At 43.4% G+C, this 21,140-nt stretch overlaps 1 protein-coding gene and 1 long non-coding RNA gene across 3 annotated transcripts in view; one reads left to right on the plus strand and one right to left on the minus strand.

Annotated features, from left to right (window-relative positions):
- Positions 1–620: 620 nt before the first annotated feature.
- LOC118591475 lies at positions 621–2,758 on the minus strand. The gene is made up of 2 exons (XR_004945932.1): positions 1,772–2,758; positions 621–1,657 (listed from the first exon to the last, which is right to left on the minus strand). It is a non-coding gene; the product is annotated as an uncharacterized LOC118591475 (long non-coding RNA).
- Positions 833–21,140, plus strand: part of Gpc6 (glypican 6) — a 1,076,942-nt gene continuing 1,056,634 nt past the window's right edge. Inside the window, exon 1 of one of the 2 annotated variants that reach the window (XM_036199808.1) lies at positions 833–1,674. In XM_036199808.1, coding sequence (XP_036055701.1) covers positions 1,515–1,674 — 160 coding nt within the window. In that variant the 5' untranslated portion in view covers positions 833–1,514. The remainder of the gene's footprint in view (positions 1,675–21,140) is intronic. The other variant, XM_036199809.1, reaches the window with a different exon arrangement.

Raw genomic sequence — 21,140 nt, forward strand, 5'->3', positions numbered from 1 at the left:
AGAACTGGAAGGAGAAAATCACTAGGTTCTCCGTTTGAGAGTTCTGAAAACTAGGAAGAAAAGGATAAGGTCAGTGTGTTGAGAGTATCTGATGAGAGAAGGTTAAGACATCATGCCCTTCCCAATGTCTTGCTTCACGCCTTACCTTCTGCCATTATTGTACCTGCACACACTGAGAACCCAAGCCTAGCGATTTAGGAAGCAAGTGTTTTGTAGGTTCATCCTCTCTCTCTGTCTCTCTCTGTCTCTCTCTGTCTCTGTCTCTCTCTCTCTCTCTCTGTGTGTGTGTGTGTGTGTGTGTGTGTGTGTGTGTGTGTGTGAGAGAGAGAGAGAGAGAGAGAGAGAGAGAGAGAGAGAGAGAGAGAGAGAGAGAGATTGATTTAGGGGGGAGTAAAAATCTATGGCTCTCTAATAATGTGCATTACTTGTACTTAGAAAATGAAAACACCGAGAAAAGCAGAAAGCAGCTAGCCACGAGAGAGATGGTTCTGCTACGCGCCCAGATTTCTTTTCTGTGTTTATTTCTTCCCTGGCTTTGTGTTAGTTACACTGTGGCAAGAGCAACAATTGGAAATGCGTTGTTCTTTATCTCCAGAAAAACATAGCGCAATCACAATTACTCGCCTCAAACACTTTTTTTCTCTTTTTATTGTGGTTTATTTATGTCAGGAAAGGTAGCATTTCGGATGGGTATGGAGACTTGTGAAGTGATTGAGAAAATAGGGACCTTGCGTTTCTAATCTCTTCCCTCCTAGCTAATGGCTCGCGATCCATTCCAGGTTTTGCGGCCGACTCTGCCTCTGAATTTCGGCGGTGCACTGGGTAGCACGTTTCTCTCTCTCTCCCTCCCTCCTTTCTCCAGTGTCAGTCTCCAGGATTTTCTCTCTTCCTATTTCAAGAAGACTCGCACAGGCTCCCCCAGTCTGTGTGAAGCTGAGGTTTCCCTGGATCCCGTACATCTCCATCACATACCTCCACGCACACACCTCCCCGAGAGTCCAGCGCTCACACCCACAAACACGCGCGCACACACTCGCGCCGGCCTGTCCATCTCCCTCCGGGGGGAGCCGGCGCGCGGTCCCACCTTCGTCGCACACCCTGGCCAGGCGAGCTCGCAGCGCTCCACGACTCTGCGGCTCGGAACTCGGACCGCTGCTCTGAACGCCCCCACTGTGGTATTTAAAACAGAAAAAGAAAAAAAAAAAAAAAAAGACATTTATTTGCCTTCTCCTCTCTCGCCTTTCTCGTACCGTTTTCTACCCCAGCGGCTAGCCGAGCCGGCTGCATTCCCCAGCCAGCCCTGGTTGGCTTGCCATCCTCCATCTGGCTTATAAAAGTTTGCTGAGCGCAGTCCAGAGAGCTGCACGGCTCGTCCCCTCGGCTGGCGGAAGGGGGTGACGCTGGGCAGCGGCTAAGGAGCGCGCCGCAGGCTCTGGCGGGCTTTCGGCTCCAGGGGCAAGGTGAAGAGCGCATAGGGAGCTGGGGGCTGCCGAGGTGGACTTGCACGTTTCACCATGCCTTCTTGGATCCGGGCTGTGATTCTTCCTCTCTCCGGGCTGCTGCTGTCCCTCCCGGCCGCGGCGGACGTGAAGGCTCGGAGCTGTAGCGAGGTCCGCCAGGCTTACGGTGCCAAGGGATTCAGCCTAGCGGACATCCCCTACCAGGAGATCGCAGGTAGGCGCGGGCGGGCGCGGGCCCTAGCCCGCTGCTGCAGCCCCGAGAGGCGGCGGGGCTCCCTCTTCCTCCCCCCTGTTGCTCACTTGGTGCTCACTTTCTGCGGGTGGCTCCCAGGGACCCCGCGTCCCCGCATCTAGGCGGCTGAGGTTCGTCCCGTTTCTCCGGCGGGAGGAAGGTGTGCGTGCCGGCCGCCTCATTGTGTGCACACGCGGGAGCACCCTCGTCCCCTCCCTCGCTCTCTGCGTCTGCTCCCGCGCCCGGCCACCTCGGTGGCTGGCCTAGAGTCGGGCCGAGCCGGTAGAGCTGGGGACGGTCGAGAGGAGACTGCTAGAGAAGGCAGAGAGCTGAGCGGGGCGCCCACCGCATCCCCCTCGCCGGGGCAAACTTGGGAGAACTGCGGCCACAGTTCTCTCAGCGCCACCGTCTGAGTGGCGCCTTCTCCACTCCCGCCTTCGCGCCGGCGGGGGCGGTGGAGAGACGCGGAGGTTCCTCTACTCCATCTCTCGGTTCTCCAGGTCCTTCCCGGGGACCGAGCGCTCGGCTCCTGGGCTGGGGACCGGCCACATAAGGGGACACGTTGCCGCGGTCCCCAGGATCTGAATGTTGGAGCCCCGGGGCTGTAGCGGCGGGGGAGGAGGGGGTGCTTCGCAGTCTGTCTGCTCCAGATTTGGGGCGGGCTTTCCCGTTAGGGTGCCCCAGTGCTTCCCCGACTGCGGTTGGTCACTCGGGCTGAGGAGTCAACCCGGCCACCCGGCGCGGTCTCGCGCTCCGGCCCGCGGGCGCACGCGGAGCTAACTTAAGCCGGTGACCCGATGGGGGCGTTCGTCTCCGGGGTCTGCACTTCGCGGGCCGTGGCTCGCCGGATCCCAGGCGTTCCTTCCTCCGGAGCTCTCGAACCCCCACCCTCAGCCGTAGTGTGCGGCCCTTCGGGCTCCACCAACTAGTGCTGAAGCCTGGGTGTGTGTTTTCCGGCTCTTAGCTCCAACCGAACCCGAGCTTCTTTGGGGCTCGGTGAATGAACCGAGTAGGGGACAGATAATCCTTTAGCTGAGTGGGAACTGAGCTGAAAGAGGCCCAGAGAAGACTGGAGATGATGTGAGGGCGCGGGCTGCTCAAACCGGGTAGCTGAAGTCCTAAGTGACCTCAGATCGCTGGAACGCCACCAGACCGCGTCTTGCCAAAGAACTGGTGGAGTGATGGGGAACACTTGCAAATATCTTAAAACATCTTAGTTTTAATACGTTGTGGAATTACTGCTTTATTACGGTCGATCTCCAAACTCTAGGAATGAGGGTCTTTACTTACATCACCATTAACACATTTCTATCAATTGCCAAAAGGGAAATAAACCATGCTCATACATTACAAACAGCGCGGCGCTTTATGTAGAAGGAGCTTTTTTTCAATTCACAGTCAGGCGTTCTGTTCCTCGGGTCAAGAAGGCTGCAGAAGCTGTAGTGAATTATAAGACTACTCTTTAGTCTCTGAGATTTCGCCCACCCCACTCCAGCACTGCCTAATTTGTTAATCAATGACTAGAAAGGGACTGCGCCTGCAGCTCCTTAAGTTTCTTAACCCTCCATTCCCTTTGTCTACTGTTATTTCATTCTTTTTAATTAATTGATAAGGATCAGCTTCACCTTTTTAACTCCCCAAATCTCAGGAAATTCAACTTTGAAAAGGCTTGGAGTAGGGATCCCTTGGAGGAGCTCGTTTTCTCCTCTAATCTGGCGGTTTAAAAACTGTGTCTTTTAAACACACATATTTCCCAACGTGATTTCAGATAAGATATCTCCAAGAAGAAATAAGCTAAGTATTTTTAAATTGCATCGGTATTCTTTAGTCGGTAATGAGACTCCCAGGAGACTAGCACTGACCCTCAGCACCTTCCGGGGGCCTGACTTATCAGAGTGCAGAAGCACATTGTAAATAATTTCTGTAGTCACCAATTACTTTGCTGGAGAACCATTCCCAGTGGCTGTGCACATGCTTCAGAAGTAGTTTAGCTGCAGAAGGTTTTGGCTGTTGTATATTTTTTGTCTTCCCTACTGCCTGAAAAAATCACAGACTACTGCTAATAGCTCCGAATTCCGAAAATATATCCACCTCCCTAAACTCACTTGGGCCAAGAATGAGTGCAAGCTGAGGACTTTTTACCTTAAGCCCAGTGTCATTCAATGCTGGTTGGCAGGATCAAGGTCCATGTTCCCGTATGGTCAAAGGCACATTTGATAGGATAATAATGAATTGTAAGATAACTGAAGAGTGTCTATTTGGGGGAGCATATTTTTGTTTTCAAAGTAAACTTTACACAGTGCTGAAGTAAATTGCATTTACTATTGCTTTTGGAAAAATCACAATTAAACGCACCCTTCCTGTCCTCCCTAGCTCTTGGTAATATTTACCTTCAATTATCTAGTATTGGTAAGAGTTAGTGTGGGGGCTATCCTTTCTTTAAACTCCTTTTCATCCCTTGCCTTGCTTACACATCTGGTGGTTTGCTTGAGAAATGGCATGGGCTAGTCTGTCAGGAAACCTGCATTTAAAAGAACTGCTGTTCCTGCTCCAGGTTCCAGTTGAGCCGTGTTGGCAAGTAGGTTGCTTAGTGGAATAGCTGAGAAGTAAAAAGGATATTATATTTAATCTCAACCTTTTTAAAGTTTTACTCCAAGCTCACAGTTGTAAAACAATGTTGCCCTTTTCTCTTCCCGGGGTAGAGAGATGTTCTTCAGACTATCAGAGGGGACTAGAGGTAATATATAAACTTCAGCTCTTAGGAAGTGCCATCAGAGGTGGGAGTTGGCACCATCAATCTTTACTCAGCCTTGATTTTAAACCCACGCCGGCAAATTAGATGGGCTCTCCTCCTTGGAAGATCTCCAAGGGAGCCGACTCTGGAGCCTCTCTTAGTGATCCATTCTAATACTTGGGAATTCCTGTGGTACAAGGAGTGTTTCCAGAAATCTAGCCAAAAGCCTTCACAATGGCCTTGCTTGTTTTCTCTTGTTTCTGTGTCCTGGGAAGATCCTAAGCTCAGAGCATCAGGAGCTTGGTAAGGGACCTTCTGATCAAAGGTTCACTCTTCCCTCAAGGCTCATCATTCCCATTCAAACAGCTCCATTGCAGATAATAGCACTTGCTTAGGCTGGGGATCAGATTAGCTGTAGGTGTGCCTGCCTGGTATTCACAGGGCACTATGTTTCTAGCAACACACACATTCATATATACTCACACTCTAACATATACTCTCTTGCTCGCACTCACACACTCATACATAGACTCATACCCATTTATGCACACACACCTACACTCTCACACCCATACTCACACCGTGACCCCCCCGCCTTGTGTGGATGTGCACAGTGAAACATATCACCCACATAAATGAGAATTCGGAGAACGTTGTTTTAGAATTTCTTGTACTTAGCTTTGTTGAGATCTTTATAATACTTCACACTTCAGAGTAACTTCTTAGCTCAATGTGATTCCTCTTTATTTATCTAATGAAACTTTGTTTAGTACTTCATATATAGAAATTAAGTGCCCATCACCTATTTATACACAATACTTAAGTGGGCCAGATGGTTCAGCTAGTTAAAGTGGTTGCTGCTAAACCTAACAACCTGAGTTTGATTGGTGGAACGCACTCAGTGGAAAGAGGAAGCAAACTCTTTCAGGTTGTCCCCTGACTTCCAAATGTGGGCCATGGCACCCGTGTATACACAAGGACAAGGATTCAAACACAAAATAAATACAAAAATACTTCAAAAGAAAATATTCTTTTACTTAGTTTTTCCAATAAGTTAGAATAGATTTTAAAAATAAAAGGACAACAGTGAAGACTTAAGGAGCCTGCCCAAGGGTGACTCAGCTGGCAAGTCTTAGAAGGAAACCCAAACCCGGGAGCACTGGCTTGAGAGTCCACAGACCTCTAGTGTGGCCCATTGTCTTGTAGAATGAAGCCCTCAGAATTTATTGACATCACATGTGCAAGACCTATTCTTTGCCCCTCTTGTGTGTATGTTGTGTGTTGTGGGCCAACACATCCCCACAGGTTGTGAATGCTGAATTTATATTGGGCTGCAACATCTACCATTTCCAAATCATTTTTCCAGTTCATTTATTGTATCTATCTGGTTATATAAAATATATGCATTGGTTTCTTTCAGAGTACTGGGTATACTAGAATATTAGCTTAGTCGAAAACCTGGGATATTGGGTTGGTCCAACAGGGCTTAAGATAGATCATTACCCAGAGAATAGAAGCTAGAGCAAAATTCTACTTTCACAGAATAGGAAACAATTTAAAACCAACTGTTTTTAATATGTGTTTTACTATACTTTCTAAGAGTTGGGGTACATTTGGACATTAAAAAAGCATTAAATGTCTGTTGGTGGTGGCACATGCCTTTAATCCCAGAATTTGGGAGGCATAGGAAGGCAGACCTCTGAGTTGAGTCCAGCCTGGTCTACAGAGTGAGTCTAGGACAGTCAAGGCTACACAGAGAAGGTCTCAAAAAAACAAACAAACAAACAAACAAACAAACAAAAAACCCAAAAATAAATAAATAGAAGAAAAGAAAGAAAGCATTAAATTATCTTCATGTTTTTTTGATGCAAACTTCTCAAAGACTTATGTCAAGATCTACTGTGAAAATGGGACTTTTTTCGTATTTTGCTGGTGTTCTTATGTTTTTAGTCTCTATGCTGGCCTCATATATATGGATATGCATTCTTCATATATATATATTTGCAACACACACACATCTAGGCTTGGCTCTGTTTCAGTGGTGTTTAGCTCATTTTCTTTTCCATTCACATGTAGATGTCACAGGAAGGTAAGTGGAAAAACAGTGTTGGTCATTCTTACTCCTTCATAACTGTCTTCAACATCTTAGATCTAGATAAACTTTAAGTTCCATTTCTCTGCCCTATTCAAAGGTTTCCAACTTTTGCCCTCTACTTTGTCAATGGACGGCTACTTCAAAGTCCTTTGGATGAATAAAGTGAGTCATAGATTAATTAGCTGAATTTCAAGTTTTTTCTTTCTATGGTTTGGCAAGTCACTAGATTTCTAAAATAATGCCCTATTTTCAGATATCAAGCCATCTGAAATTCAGGTTGTTAGGCAGTTCTCCTATTACATTTTTGAAGTAAGAGTCAATTGAAAATGCTCCTTGTAAACAAAGTTATCTCAGCTGACTTACCAAGAGAATCTCATTGTTTACGGACTGACACACTTTTTTTTTTCTACATAAGACCCATTTCTTTTAATTGAATTGTCTCTTAATAGTTTGTGACTAGAAATGTAGGCCACTATCAGGACTGACTCAAGTACACAGCATTCTGTCCTTAAAATATTGTGCTTAAAACGATTCTATTCATTTCTAGAAGGAAAAAAGTAGTATTTAAACTTCTAGACATTCATAAAATTCAAAATTCTGCTTTTCTGTTATGTGACCTATTCTGTAAAACATGTAGTAAAATAATTGTTGATCAATGGTTTAACCCCAGTTCCTGTCTTATTTAAACATAAAAAACATACAATTCTTCCATAATTTATATATCTCTGAAGAGTCCTAGCTATCTAGATGTAAACAACTGTTTTAATATTTTCAAAATCTTGATGTTACCTTACTTCATCTGCCAAAATCTGTTGTCATATTTTTTAAGAAATTTTTTTATTCATTTTGCATACCAGCCACAGATCTCTCTCTCATCCCTCCTCCTGCTCCCCTCAAGCCTCCCCCAACCCTGGCAACCCACCCATCCCCTTTTCTGAAAAGGTAGGCTTTTCATGGGGAGTCAGCAAGGCCTGGTACATTCAGTTGAGGCAGATCCAAGCCCCTCCCCTCTGTATGAAGGTTGTACAAGGTGTCCCACTGTATGTAAGGGGCTCCAACAATGCAGCATCAGGGCTAGATCCTGATCCTACTGCCAGGGGACCCTTAAACAGACCAAGCTACACAACTGTCTTGTTTATACAGAGGGCCTAGTCCAGTCCCATGGATTCCACAGCTGTCAGTCTAAAGTTTGTGAGTTCCCATGAGCTTGGTTCAGTTGTCTCTGTAGATTTCCCCATCATGATCTTGATGCCCCTTGCTCATAGAGTCCCTCTTCCCTCTTTTTGGTTGGACTCCTGGACCTCAGCCTGGTACTTGGTTGTGGATCTCTGCATCTGCTTCCATCAGTTACTAGATGAAGGTTTTATGATGGCTGTCCCATCTTTTCACTGCATATAATGAAACTTTACATAACATACCAGTTAACTAGTACTATCCAGTTGCCAGTGTTTTCTGTAGCACCATTTGAAAAGCATTGCCAATTCTGGTGTGGTAGGCCTGTAATCTCTACACTAAGGAGGTTGAGGCTGGGGGAGCTGGATTCTAGGCCACCCTGGGCTACATGATGACACCCTGTCCTAAAAAAAAAAAAAAAAAAAAAATCAAACAAGATCAACAAGAAAAAGAGAAAACAACCAGCCAAACAATAACAAAAAATGTTTAAATCTCTGGTTTAGAAAATATGTAAATAAAGGAATCCATAGTGGTAAGTCTTGGGTAAAATTTTCTAATTGTAATAATCTAGATGAAAATCATCTGATTTTAATGACACTTGGTTACCATTATTCTCCAGCATTTGAAACAGTAACAAGGAACATAGAAATGAGTCTACCTTTGAGCAACATCTGGTTTACTTCAGGCACTTTGCCCATGTAGGCAGTGAGTGTTTATTGTGTATGTGCGGAGTGTAATCCCCCAAGCCTTGTTCTTGGGAACTTTGATTCCAGCGGGGGCGGGGGCGGGGGCGCCCCCCCCCCCCCCAAGAAGAAACTCAGGGCATCATTGAAAACTTAGTCATTCCAGCTGAGATAAGTATGTAGCATAGTTATGGGATCATTTCATCTAAACAGAGGGTCTTTCATTAAGGAAATGCAGTGTGATCTGAACCATGGGAAGCTATCAGTAAGGATGGGGACAGAGGAGCATGCACATATGACATGTCCGTGACAGCACTGGGAAACACGAGAAGAATTCCAGAACCTGTGGTAATGGGCTGTGGTGAGAAGAGATGTGTGGGGAAGAAAAGCCAGAGAATCAGAACCCAAGGGCCAGATTAGCAATGTAAGAGTCCCAAAGATAGACCCTTGCATATCAGCCCTGTGTTTATCAGCTTGGCCCTTTGACTGAAATGTTTACAGATGCTAACTCAAGGCTTACATACTCAGTTGTTTTAAGTGTAAATCAACTAAAGGGGGGGTGGGGGTGGAGTGGTGGGGGGTGTTTTACCTACTTAGGACCTGCCTGCCTGGGATCCCATGTGAATTATGCTTGTCCTGTGTCCCATGGCTGAAGCAAACTCTGGGACTAGAACCCTAAGATGCTCAGCCCTTTGCAGCTCTCTGCCCTAGACACTTCTATCATATTGTGAAGTTCTATTGCATGCTCAACACACACACACACACACACACACACACACACACACACACACACACACACACGCAGGACTTCCTCTGTTTGCTCATCCTGCTCCAGGCTGGGAATGCTTTGAACTCTCCCTATTTAGGACTTGGCCTTTGATCTGAGAGCAGTAAGGGCCCTTGGAGAAGTATTTCCATCAGAATAGGCCACAGTTTTGAAGTCTTGCTTTGACTTCTTCGCTAGAAATTCCTAGAAGGGAAGAATATAAACACAAGAAGAGAGGAGCTACCGTCTTGAATGGGAGTGGTGACTGACCATGGAAGTAGAAAAAGGAATCATCAAATACTTAGGTTCAGTGGGTGCTGCCTGAGATTATCAAGCAATCAAATGTTATTTACATAACCATCACTATGTGATTGCCCATGGACAGTGTGGGTGAATGGGTGGGGGAGAGAGGACCAGGCAGAGAGAGATTAAAAGAGAAATAAATGTCCAGGAATCATTCACTGGCCTACCAAGGCTATGACAATGCTTTGGCATAATTTATCTTTTATTTTTTTAGTGAATACAAAACTCACTATCATCAATAAGCCAGCAGAAGATTGTCAACAACATCAGTGTGTGATAGATATTTTTGAAGTAAGGTTGGATGAATTATCAATACTCTGAAAACATCAGGTTACCAATAGCCAGGTAATCAACCATGTACATCAGAAAATTTTAATTCTTAGAGTTTTGCTTTTGTATTGTGCAAGTGTAAAAACAATTCTAAATCTTTCAAAAAAAAATAGAGAACTATTTAAGTTTTATCATTATCTCCTTAGAATTTAAGACATGTTTAGGGGATCATGTAAATTTCAAAGGTCATTACTGATTATTAGGACAGGTATCAAAGAATGAAGTGGCCAAATATAAGGAGAAACCTTGAAGGATGGGCAGTGTTTGGCAAGGATGTGGCAATAGAAGGTGGAATTCAGGGTGGAGTGGATAGCGGGTGTGTAAAGGACAACAGAGACAGGAATTTATTTGGAAGTGATGAAAAATTATATTGAGCAGCATGGGTGGGGCTGGATTTTTTGAGATCTTTGGACGTCCTCAGATGAATTTGGCAGGAATTAGGTCATCATCTTGGGTTGTTGGCGCTGAAGTGACATGATGGGAGTATTGTTTTAGATTGGTTGAGCACTATAAAGAAGATGGATTAGAGAAAGTATTCTTAGAGGCCCAGTGGGAGAGAAGGACAGCTGAGATGCTGCATTGGCTCTCTAAGCAGTAAGTGGACAGTCCCAGAAGAAGATAAGGGGAGAAAAGAAGGGGCAAATGAGGCAATCAGAGAAGAGAAAAAGCATAAACTTTAATGGACTAAAAGGAACTTAAAATCTAGACTCACTCATGTAGAGGTTCCAATACACACATCTAAGGAAGATGAGCCCTTGCCTGAAATCATCTGTATCAGTCGAGATACTTTTGGCAGCAGGTTAGAGGAAATCCCACCTCACTTTGTTTATACAACTATTTCTTCACACAGCAACAGTCCCAACACAGGTCAGGGAGAAAGAAGTGAGAAAGCAGCATGTTTATCATATCTGCAGGGGCCTTGGCTTGCTCCTCACTCTGCTCCTGGATCCTGTTCTAACACATCTCCATATGGGCACAAGACAGCTGCTAGAGCACAGAAGTCAATGCTAAAGGCACCGGAAGGGACCATTTTCCCATGTGTGTATCCAGTGTTGAGAAGTAGATGGACACGGCTTCTAATTCCAGGATTGCTTCTTATGGTCATACTGGGAAGGAAGGGAGGGGAGGGAAGGGAAGGGGAATAGGAGGGGAGAGGTGGGGAAGGAAAGGGAAGAAAGAGAAGAAACAGAAAGAGAATATGGTTCCAGGGGAGAGTAGTCATAGTTACACCCCAACTTGGTAGCTGATGGCCAATGAATTACTTTGTTAATGTTTATCATCTTAAGAGGAATCCCCCCAAACTGAATGATGACAGAAATTTGAGAGAAATTGCCTAGGTTGTATGAATCCAATAGATATTTTCTGTGACATTCTTAACTCTGGCTAGTGGCGAACTAACAAGTATTGAATTGTCCTGGAGAGGAAGGAGAAGCAGTCCCCGGTGTGGTGACATTTGCCAGTGTCTGTGGAACATTCTTAGCAGCACCTACGCCAAGTTGCCAACAATTTCTAAACATTTACTAGTTGGCTCTTGGGAATTACAGAGAGGTTGGATCATCTCAGGAGGTATACATGGAGTCATTAGGAACATCTCATAAAACTCCTACCTTTGTGCTCTTCAATATTTGGACTTCTTACTCCCTCCCCCTTCTCTCCCTCCCTTCTTGAAGTAATCACAATATGCTTCCACAGTAAGAAGGCAGGGATCAGGGTCAGGACTTCTCCATGAACTCCACGTGTTGATAGCACTGAAGGGCTGACTCTACCCAAATGTCTGGTCCTGTCTCCCCAAGTGTCTGAATGAGTAGGACTAGATCATGCCTACAATCTACATTCAAGAGTGTTCCTGGGTGATGACGCTGTTGTTGGTCCTATCATCCTTGAATCTCTTAAGAGCAACACTGAGGGTGCAAAGCGGGTTTTAATACAGACTCTGCCAGCATGAACAGCTAAATGTCGGGTTTTTTTTTTTTTTTTTTTTTTGTGTGTGTGTGTGTGTGTGTGTGTGTGTGTGTGTGTGTGTGTGTGTGATATTTTCTACCTTGATCCATCAGGAGAGTACTTTGATACTCTAGACTGCACTGTTTATCTCTCCAGGTTTTCTTGGAGATTATACCATGGCCACTTGGGGAAATTGAGGAAAACAGCCATCTCCCCAGTCCCTGGAACCAAAAGGACTTTCCTGGCTGCTGCCAATGATCTGTCATCATTAGTAAAAGGACCCTTTGCATTGCTTTAGAAGGGGAAATGGGCAACAGAATTAGAAGTTTCTTTCACTGTAAGGTCCTTGCTAAATTGGCATGCTTTCTTTCGGCACACATGAATCTTATTATATAGGCCCTTTTATCTGCTCTGGAGGAATTTTACCCCTCTGCCTCATCTTTCAGTTATGCCCACACTGGCCTCCAGGTACAGGACTAGCCATTTTCTCCCAATCTCTGGGTTCATATGTAAGGAAACTAAATACAGAGCTGGTTATTTTTCATTTTTGAATGTATCTAATTACAGATGAGCAGATCCATTCTGAGCATGCCCACCAGGGCTCCACAGTTTCATCATGGGCAAGAGAGCCCCCTATTACAGTTCTTGGAATTTTAAGAACTCGCCTTTGTCCCTCTGTGCCCCCAGGACAGCTTTGACACAGGACCAGTGTTCCTCCAGGGATCCCAATGAACTCTGGACAGTGCCTCCTAAAGTTGTAGTCCATTTGAGGCAACTATTTTCTTTGCAGGGAAAAAAGGCTTTTGAAGTCTTCTGAAGAAGGATGAATACTTTTCACTCATTTTCTTAATGGATCAGAATACCTTAAAGTCAATAATACTTGTGAGGTGAACTTCAAAAAGGTCATCATTCATGAAGCATTGCTATGTACCAGTGAGAAGCTTCAAACTTTATTTGGAACAAATTAAAAGGAATTATTGTCTATAGCTGCTTGCTTTTCCTAATTTTTTTCTGACTCCTAATGATTGCTGAAACAAAATGTAAAACATACAAGTGCTGTGGTTTTTTTTTTTTTTTCTCTCTCCAAAATGCTATTTTCTTAAAGTTCAGTGTAGTGCTTTATTGCAAAAGGAGCAAGTGTTGGAAACTAACTTAAGAAAGAAGCCATTCTTGTATCTCCATGTACCTTCCAGATCCCTATACCTATTCCTACCAAGAAATTGATTTCAGAAGAGGTTTGGTTGAGCTGTAAGTACAAGCCACCTGTAAACAAATCAAGATTTTGTCAGCGACGTATGTTTTTTATTTGCCTAATAAAGGATTTCAAAGTCTTTAGAACTTCAGTTGAAGAGTTAGAATTCACCCCTAATCTCATCTGTCACCCCTGGAAGTTCAGGCTCCTTGGTCACCTTTGACTGATGATCTCTTAGAAATCTTCCTGTATTGTCTTGCCTTGAACTTGGCACAAAGACTTCACTTTCACAGTATCAAGTGCTAATGTGCGAAAAGCTGGTATTGTGATTTTATTGCTCACACGATTACGTGGTGTCTCACTGTGCACTTTCTCAGAGACTCGGGGGTATTAGGCGTCTCGAGGTCAGGTAGCATTTTAAAGCTTAGGCCGATCTTTTTATGAGTGCAGTGAAGACTATATTTTCTTCACATAAATTACCATGTGGTTCGTCTGAAGGCCAGTCCAACCTGATATGAAGTACCATTCAGAATGGCAGATCTCTGTTCTCTACCCACAAATCTGCTAGGAGGACGCTTGTCTTCCTTACTGCCTCCTTCTCCATCAGCAAAACAATAACCTGGTGATATCTTAGCATTGTTTACAGATATTCATTATGTGCTTTGAAGGGAGAGTTAAAAGGTAGTATACAAATGCATTTTTCTGCATTGTCTGAAATGTGTAATGTATAAACACATTTAAACTGGAGTTAAAAACATGGTTAGGTTAATCTAATATTCATGACAAAAAGAGGAAATTGTGCATTTTTTATTTTGTTTTAACAAAAAAATATTTAACACATGAATTTGAATCATTTTCTCAGTCTGGGTTATTGATGTAAAAGTAATAATGTTATAGAAGTCACATGCATAAGCAGCTATGATCTGAGTGGTACTTTCTTCTTTATCTAGAATCTGGTCTGATTATATAAAAGATCTTCAGTGAATAAAAGGTTGGCAATATGCAATCTCATTGGGTAGAATGATCTTATGTGGTAACCAAGGTTGCATTTTGCAGCTGGAATGCAATTTCCTACTATTGAAGAGGCTGTAACTTGTTTTCAAATGAATTTTAACCTTTCTAACCATTAGTTTGTAAAGCATAACTCTTGGCAAAACTATTGTTAACCCCCTGAAATACTTATATTTTCAAAAATATGACCTTATGTTTGAAACAAAGTTTTAAAATGTTCTGTATGCCATAGAAGTCCCTGAAGCTGTTTTATTGGGGGGAGAAAATGAGTCTGTTTCACAATTACTATAATCTGTGAAAGCAGAAAATGGAACAAATAGGCAAGCGCAGGCTTTGTGCAGGCCGACATTTCTGAAAGCTCTCTTCATTCAGGGTGACCATTCGGATTTTAACCTAATTAAGCATGAGAGAGAACCAGTGTCCAAAGAGATAAGCCCGAAGGTTCCTGGAAGCACCAAGCTGCTGACAGCTTCCAGCTCTGCTGGAGAGCACGGGTTTGGGACATCTGCAAGGTGCCACAGATGCCCAGAAGGAGGCTCTGCTGCGCAGTGCCTGTTGGTAGGTGGACCACCTTCAGCCGTGGTTCAGCCTGCTTACTGTGGAATTGATTTTCATGGTTCCTGACAGAAGCTGTTTTCAGCCCACGAGGAGGAAGTGGCTGAAGCCGATACTCCTAACACAAACAGCAAATTGCTCCCTGCCTGTCATAGCTTTCCAGGTCTGTTACCTTAAGGTTCTAATGGCCTTTTAACAGTCTTTCCAGCTGAGCAACAGATGTAAAGTGTCTTGAACACGAACAGCACACCCCCAACTCTTACCTCCCTGAAAGAATCTTTTTTTTTTTTTTTTTTAAACAGGCATTGTACTAGTACTGCATCCTAGGATCTACCAGCGGTGTTTTATATCTGAAAAACGGGAATAAATCTCAAACATATACAAAATGTGGTAAATCTGCCACCGAACTGACCTGTCCCACATTGCCACCCACCAGGAAGTGAGGTCACACATACAAATGCTCACCATCAAGGGTAGCCTGCTAAGCTAATACCCTATCAGGGAAAAATAATTTATAGAGTCCTGGGTAGCTTCTAAAATTCCTTATACTTTTAAGTCAATCTGTTTTAGCACTGAAGTTCGCAATACCATTTTGAAAAACAGAGCATTTCACTTTTAGAATTATTCCTCACTTACCTAGGTTTCCCTTTGTGCTCCTGTAAATGTTCTGTCCTCTGTTGCTTGTGCATGGGACATGTTTACCAGATGGACAGCTGGGTACTCTGCCCAGAGAATTCCAAGGCCAAATTGGAGATGGTAAAAGACAGTTGGGGTTTTAGTCTTGTGGACTTGGGGATGTGGTAGTGTCGAATTGTAGGCCTTTCCATTTTCAGAATGAGTACAGTAGTGTGCCTTTTAGCTTCATTGATGTCTGAGAGTGCTGGGTATTTTCCTCTTTGCAATGGTAGCTAGAACACTAAAGAACAGATGAGTCATCTCCCTCTCTTCAGGAGCAGGCTGCCTGTTACCTGCACTTCTCATAGGAATATTTAGCAGTAAGTATGTGAGCTGCTACCATATTTGTGCCCAGAGAATGAAGATATCCACAATGCAACCCCATGGGAAAAACATGGGGTTTCCTCTTCTCCCTTTCTTCCTCACTCCTGTAACCAACCCATCTGGTTTGCTCAGGAGCACCCACTTGTTGGGTGTTAACAACAGCAAAAACAATTTAGTCTGATATAGTTAAAAATTTGGTCTGATCAGTGTGGCCTCTGGACTAGCATTTGTTATGAGGATCTTTGTGATGGTGTAGGGGTTATACAAAGACCAGCTCCTGTCGTTACTCCTCAGCTTTTTCTGAATCTGTTTGTGCCTCATTTTTTTTTCTCACATGCAAACAAATAATAGAGTTCCTACCTCTCATCTCTGCAATTGAATTTAACAGTCATAAAACCCCTTGCACACTCCTGAAGTGTAATCAAGGTCACACAAGCCACAGAGCACACAAAAGATAAGAACGACAACTAGTCAGGGTAGGGGTTGCTCCTCTGTGTGGGAGGAGAAGATGGGCTTCTCTCAGCTCCAGGGCCTTGCTGCTCTGCATAGCTGACCCTATGGTTGTGTACTTCATGCCTGGCTTTGCCCAACTTGAGAAACACCACGTAGCCATTACCCGTTTCCTGGAATAGTCACCCTTTTGGCTTTTCCAGGCTGGAGTCAGTAGCTTCACTTGGCTGGCCTCTGGCCACCTACAGCCTTGCTCGCCTGGTTCAGTGGCTGCCCATGTGGGTGTAAACTCAGCGGCTCAGTCTTTGCAGAAAGCTGTAAGGATGGCTGGGCGGGGCCTATCCCCTGCAGTGTGAGGCGTAGCCTTCCCACTGAGTGCTATGTGCTTCAGAATTGTGACTTGAGGCTGGCTTGTGAGACTGCCTACCGGGGAGTCCATTCACAGGGCTAGAGGCAGAATTTGGGTCAGAATCTTCCTATTCTACATAAAGGTAAGTGCAGAGAGAAGTGGAAGTCTTGGCAAACATGACCCTCTGTTCCCATCTTCTTCAAGTAGACTCTTCAGGGCAGTGATGGAAGTTCTTGCTGTCTTCCCTCTTTTGGGTTGGACCACAAACATCCAGCTTGATTTAAAGACCTGTTTCCTAAGGTCGGGTAATGGACCCTCACACCCCTAGTGTCTATTAATGGAAAATTACTTAAGGAATAAGCAAAGTAGAACCACTTATGTATCTGCCCATCATTGTCCCCGCTACGTAGACAGCACGAAGTCTTCCGAAGAGTCACAGAAACAGTCAACTGGGGGCTGTGTGAATTCTTTACCCCCGTCTCTGGTCTTCTGGGCACATGTTACTCAAGGCTGAGGGACCCACTCCTTGCTGTATTCTTAGAATATAGTTATTGTACTGTCTTCTTACACCTTCATTTTTACTCTCCCTACCTACAGAAAAGGGAAATAACATTGCCTGACTCATAATCTATGTGAACAGCATGAAGAGAGAGCTTTTTATCATGAATTCCTGACATACAGACAGTGATGAGGAGTCTCTATCTTAAACCAGAAGCAGCAGGAAGGCCAGTTTACTATAATTTCCACAGACATGTGGTCCTTTTAAATTTCATTTGATGATCAGCATCTAAGAGAGAAACCCTTTTATAAAAAGATTCATTTTTATTATTTTCAAATCATGTGGATTTTAAATTATTATATAATTATTTGTACATATGTGTGTTTACCTGTACATGAGTGTAGATGCCACTGAAAACCAGAAGGGGGCCTTGGGTGTCTGAGCACTGCAGGTGGTTGTGTAGTGCTCTATTCGGATGCTGGGAACCAAACTCAGGTTCTCTGTAAGTGCAGAATGCACTGTTAGCCACTTCTTCAGCACAGAGTTTTAAAAGGTAGCCTTGAAACGCCACTAAATGTCAAACAGATAATAATTTAAAAATTTACTCTTTCTTCCCTTTAGTGTTCAAGTTGGAAAGGAACAGCCATGTTGTGTCTGCCATACTGCCCTCTCAGCTTTCTGCTCACTGTAAGCAGACAAATCTTACAGTTTGCTTTGTTCAGCTATGAATTGATTTATTTTCAATTGGAATAAGAACAGTGCACATTTGTGGGTATTGTTTGACAATTCAGTGTACGTACACAATGTGAAGTTGTCAACTCTGAAAAATAAACAGCTTTTCCATCTGCTCACATATTTACCATTTCTCTGCACTGAGAGATGGTGATAGTAGGCAGTTTAAACTACGGTTATCCTCCTGTGATGTAGAACACTAGAATGCACTTCTCCAGTTTCTATACATTTTGGTACCCACTGCCCAGCTTCCCTCCCTCCTCTCACCTTTGCGTCCCTAGTAGTGATCGGTATCCTATTCAGTTCTATTACCGTCTCCTTTGAGGTCGTTTCTACTTTTTTGCAGTTTCCATTTATGAAATGGAAAATGTTACTCGGCTTTCTGTGTCTGTTATTCCACTTCACAGAAGTCCCTCCACCACTTCCAGACGTTTTGCCGCAAGGTTGAATACTACTCTATTGTTTAGATACCTATGACATTTTCTTTATCCATGCATCCACTGCTGGGTACTGCAATTGATTACATATTTTTGTCTTTACGAATGGTGCCACAATAAACATGAAATATAGGTCTATTTCAATAAGCTGTGTTTTGTTTTCTTTGGACATAGAGTCAGAGTATCCGGGTCATTTGGTCGTAGTATTCTCTGGTGCATCCTCACTAGCATTAGTTTGTGCTGGTTTTACAATAGCCGTCCTGACTAGGGGCTACCTCAGTGGTTGGGTTGGTATTTTGCCTATGATTCCAGGTACCCTGTGTTTCCCATATACAAGTTGGTAATTTTAATTTGTCTAATCAATAGTGTTGAAATTGAGTGAAAGAATCATCTAGAATGCTGGCTGAAACATGGGATACTGGGCTCCCACTTGGATATTTCCAATTCAGTAGAACAGGGAAGGGGCTCCTGGGTCAGTCTTAAGACTTTCCTCAGAATGTTGGTGACCTTTCTGTGGGGACACACTTTGTCAACCACTGTCTTAAATTCTCAGTCCTTGGCCTGTCTAGTTTTCCATGTTCTTCAGTGCCCTCAGAATAAACACCAACATCTTAGTTCACCATCCAATATCTCAAGCCAATATCTTTCTAACTTATTTCCAAGCACGACTCTTCTAGAAATTTCTATCTCTTAAAAGCTCCTTCGCCAAACTCGCTTCCCTTTGAGCTGCTGTGCTTTGCACACAGTTCCTCACAGTGCTAGTCTGTCCTCTCCACTCATCCACAAAACAAAGTTTAATCCAACTAAGTTGCCCTCACCAGTTACTCTCAAGCCCTCCAAACTCATTTGTCCAAGGCTACTCAGTTCCCCTTTCATCCTCTGCCAACCTTCAGTCATTTGTCTCTTATTTTGGTCATTAATCAAGCTCTCTTCTACTATTTCTTGTCTTCTTTAAAATGAAGTACTTATTTTTTTGTTTTCCAAGCTTGCCCCTGAAGTATCAGAGGACACTCTTATGCAATTTTGCTTTTCCCAGAACATAGTGCCTTAACATAGATGGCATTCAATAAATAATTAACTACTCCCTGATAGGAATTATAAGAAGTATTCTTTTCTCCCTGCTGGGCACAACGTTTAGACAATTTCAGTCATACTAAAACTAAGTGGTGTAATATAAAGACGCGCTTACATTTCCTTTGAAAACTTGGTACCCATAAGCTATGTTAGCTCAAGGCAGTGGAAATCAATTTGAGAAAGTATAAACCAGCAGAGTTTACTGTGTGTAACAAGGAATTTGTTGTTTTCATTTGGTTTGAAGAACAACCTGCCTCCTGATGAAGTGTTGCTGCACATTGGTATGTGCCTGTTAAAGATGCCTTTTTAATAGAGCATGGTGTATTTTCCCCATCTTTGACAATAGCTTTTGAATACCTGAGAAGCTTAGGAGAGTTAAATACAAAGACTATTTTAAATGACAATGGTATTGCATTGGAGGCAAAGAAGTTGGTAAGAAGGACAGTTACCTGACAGAGCTGGCTGGGCCTAAGGTGTGAAGCCATCAAATGGCCCTACCTCCAGAGTGATCTATTTATGGTGGAGGCTTTGAGTAACACATTGTGCTGCTGGCATGCACACAGGGACTGTGTGTGTAGTTCGTGAATTCCATTCGTGACCTTTGCCTACTTACTACCTTGTACATATGTCAGTAAAGATTTCTTTTAATGGCCTGTTTAAAGGAGAGGTACTTGTAATTTTTCTGCCCTTGAGGTGCACATAGAGCAGTGAAGACAGATACAGCTGAGGCATGTCAGTGTGATGAGCAGGGAAGAGGGGGAGGCACTGAGATGCAGCGGAGGGGTAGAAGGGACAGAGCAAGAGGAATGACAGCTTTGATCAGCTTTTGGGTTGTTGAAGTGATTTTTTTTTCTCTATTGCACATGTGTTAATTTAAAATTTTTCTTAATTTTTTAACTTAAATATGCTAATGAAGACTTATTTATTTTTATTTTATGTGTATGAGTGTTTTGCCTGCATGTATGGAGGGCAGAAGATGGATTCAGGTCGCCTGGAATGAGGGTTACAGATGGTTGTGAGCCGCCTTGCGGGTGCTGGGAACTGAACCCAGGTCCTCTGGAAGACCAGCTAGTGCTCTAAACTACTCAGTCACTTCTCTATCTCTCTAACCCCACCCCACTCTTTTTTTGAGACAGTGTTTCACTATCTAGCCCTAGCTGGCCAAGAACCTTCTGTGTAGAGTAGGATCCTGCCTCTGCCTCCTTGTGTGAAAGTTAAAGGGATATTTCATCATACCTGGCCCTAAATGGTCTTATACATAAGTGGAAGAATTGTTTCTAATAAATATGTAAATTAAATTAAATTAAATTTCTCTCTTCAATATGTCATCTCTGTAAACTTGATAACAAATGTACAGCTCTGTTATTTTGCAAGACTGGACCAATTGATCTTTGTTGCAGTCACTGAACTTGAGTCTGACCACAGCAAACTATGTAAACCTATCGATGGAGATGATTAACCTCAAGTTATCTTTGTTCTCATATGTCTAAACATTTCTAGTGAAGTTTTTGGGAAACAACCACACTTATTACAGATGATCATCTCCACTAAAGATGAACTTTTAAATAGTTTTTATTCTACTTCCTATGTAAATATTCTTTCACCAAAACTTAGCAGGCTGTGTATTTAAAAAATCATAGCATTGCAGTATCCCTGGTGTGCACACACAAGTGTGTGCATGTGCCTATGTATGTATGTGTGTGTGTGTGTGTGTGTGTGTGTGTGTGTGTGTGTGTGTAGGATTGAACTTAGAACCATATCCCAATTTTGGGTTACTTTCTTAAAGCGTTTATGTTGCATAATTTAAGATGACACCAATGATATGGCTGATATATTGTATTGTACTTTTTACAAAAGGAAATGGGAGAGGACTGTTTGTGCTGTGAGTCCTTCTTGCTAGCTTTCTCGTGCGGATGTGTAGTGTCAGGCAACTATGGGGTGAAAATGTCTTGGCTTGGTTCATGCTAGGCACCATCTGCCTTGGTTTATTTTTTAGTTAGTTCTGTGTTTTCTATCACGTTTGAAAGTGTGAGTTTAAGCTCTTGTGTTGTTGCAGTTTGCACGTGAAGATGCTTGAAACAAGTTCTGGGATTATAGGAAAGAAATAAGGACACCCTGATGACAA

The sequence above is a fragment of the Onychomys torridus genome, chromosome 9, assembly GCF_903995425.1.
Source record: "Onychomys torridus chromosome 9, mOncTor1.1, whole genome shotgun sequence".
In the NCBI taxonomy this organism is placed as follows: Eukaryota; Metazoa; Chordata; class Mammalia; order Rodentia; family Cricetidae; genus Onychomys; species Onychomys torridus.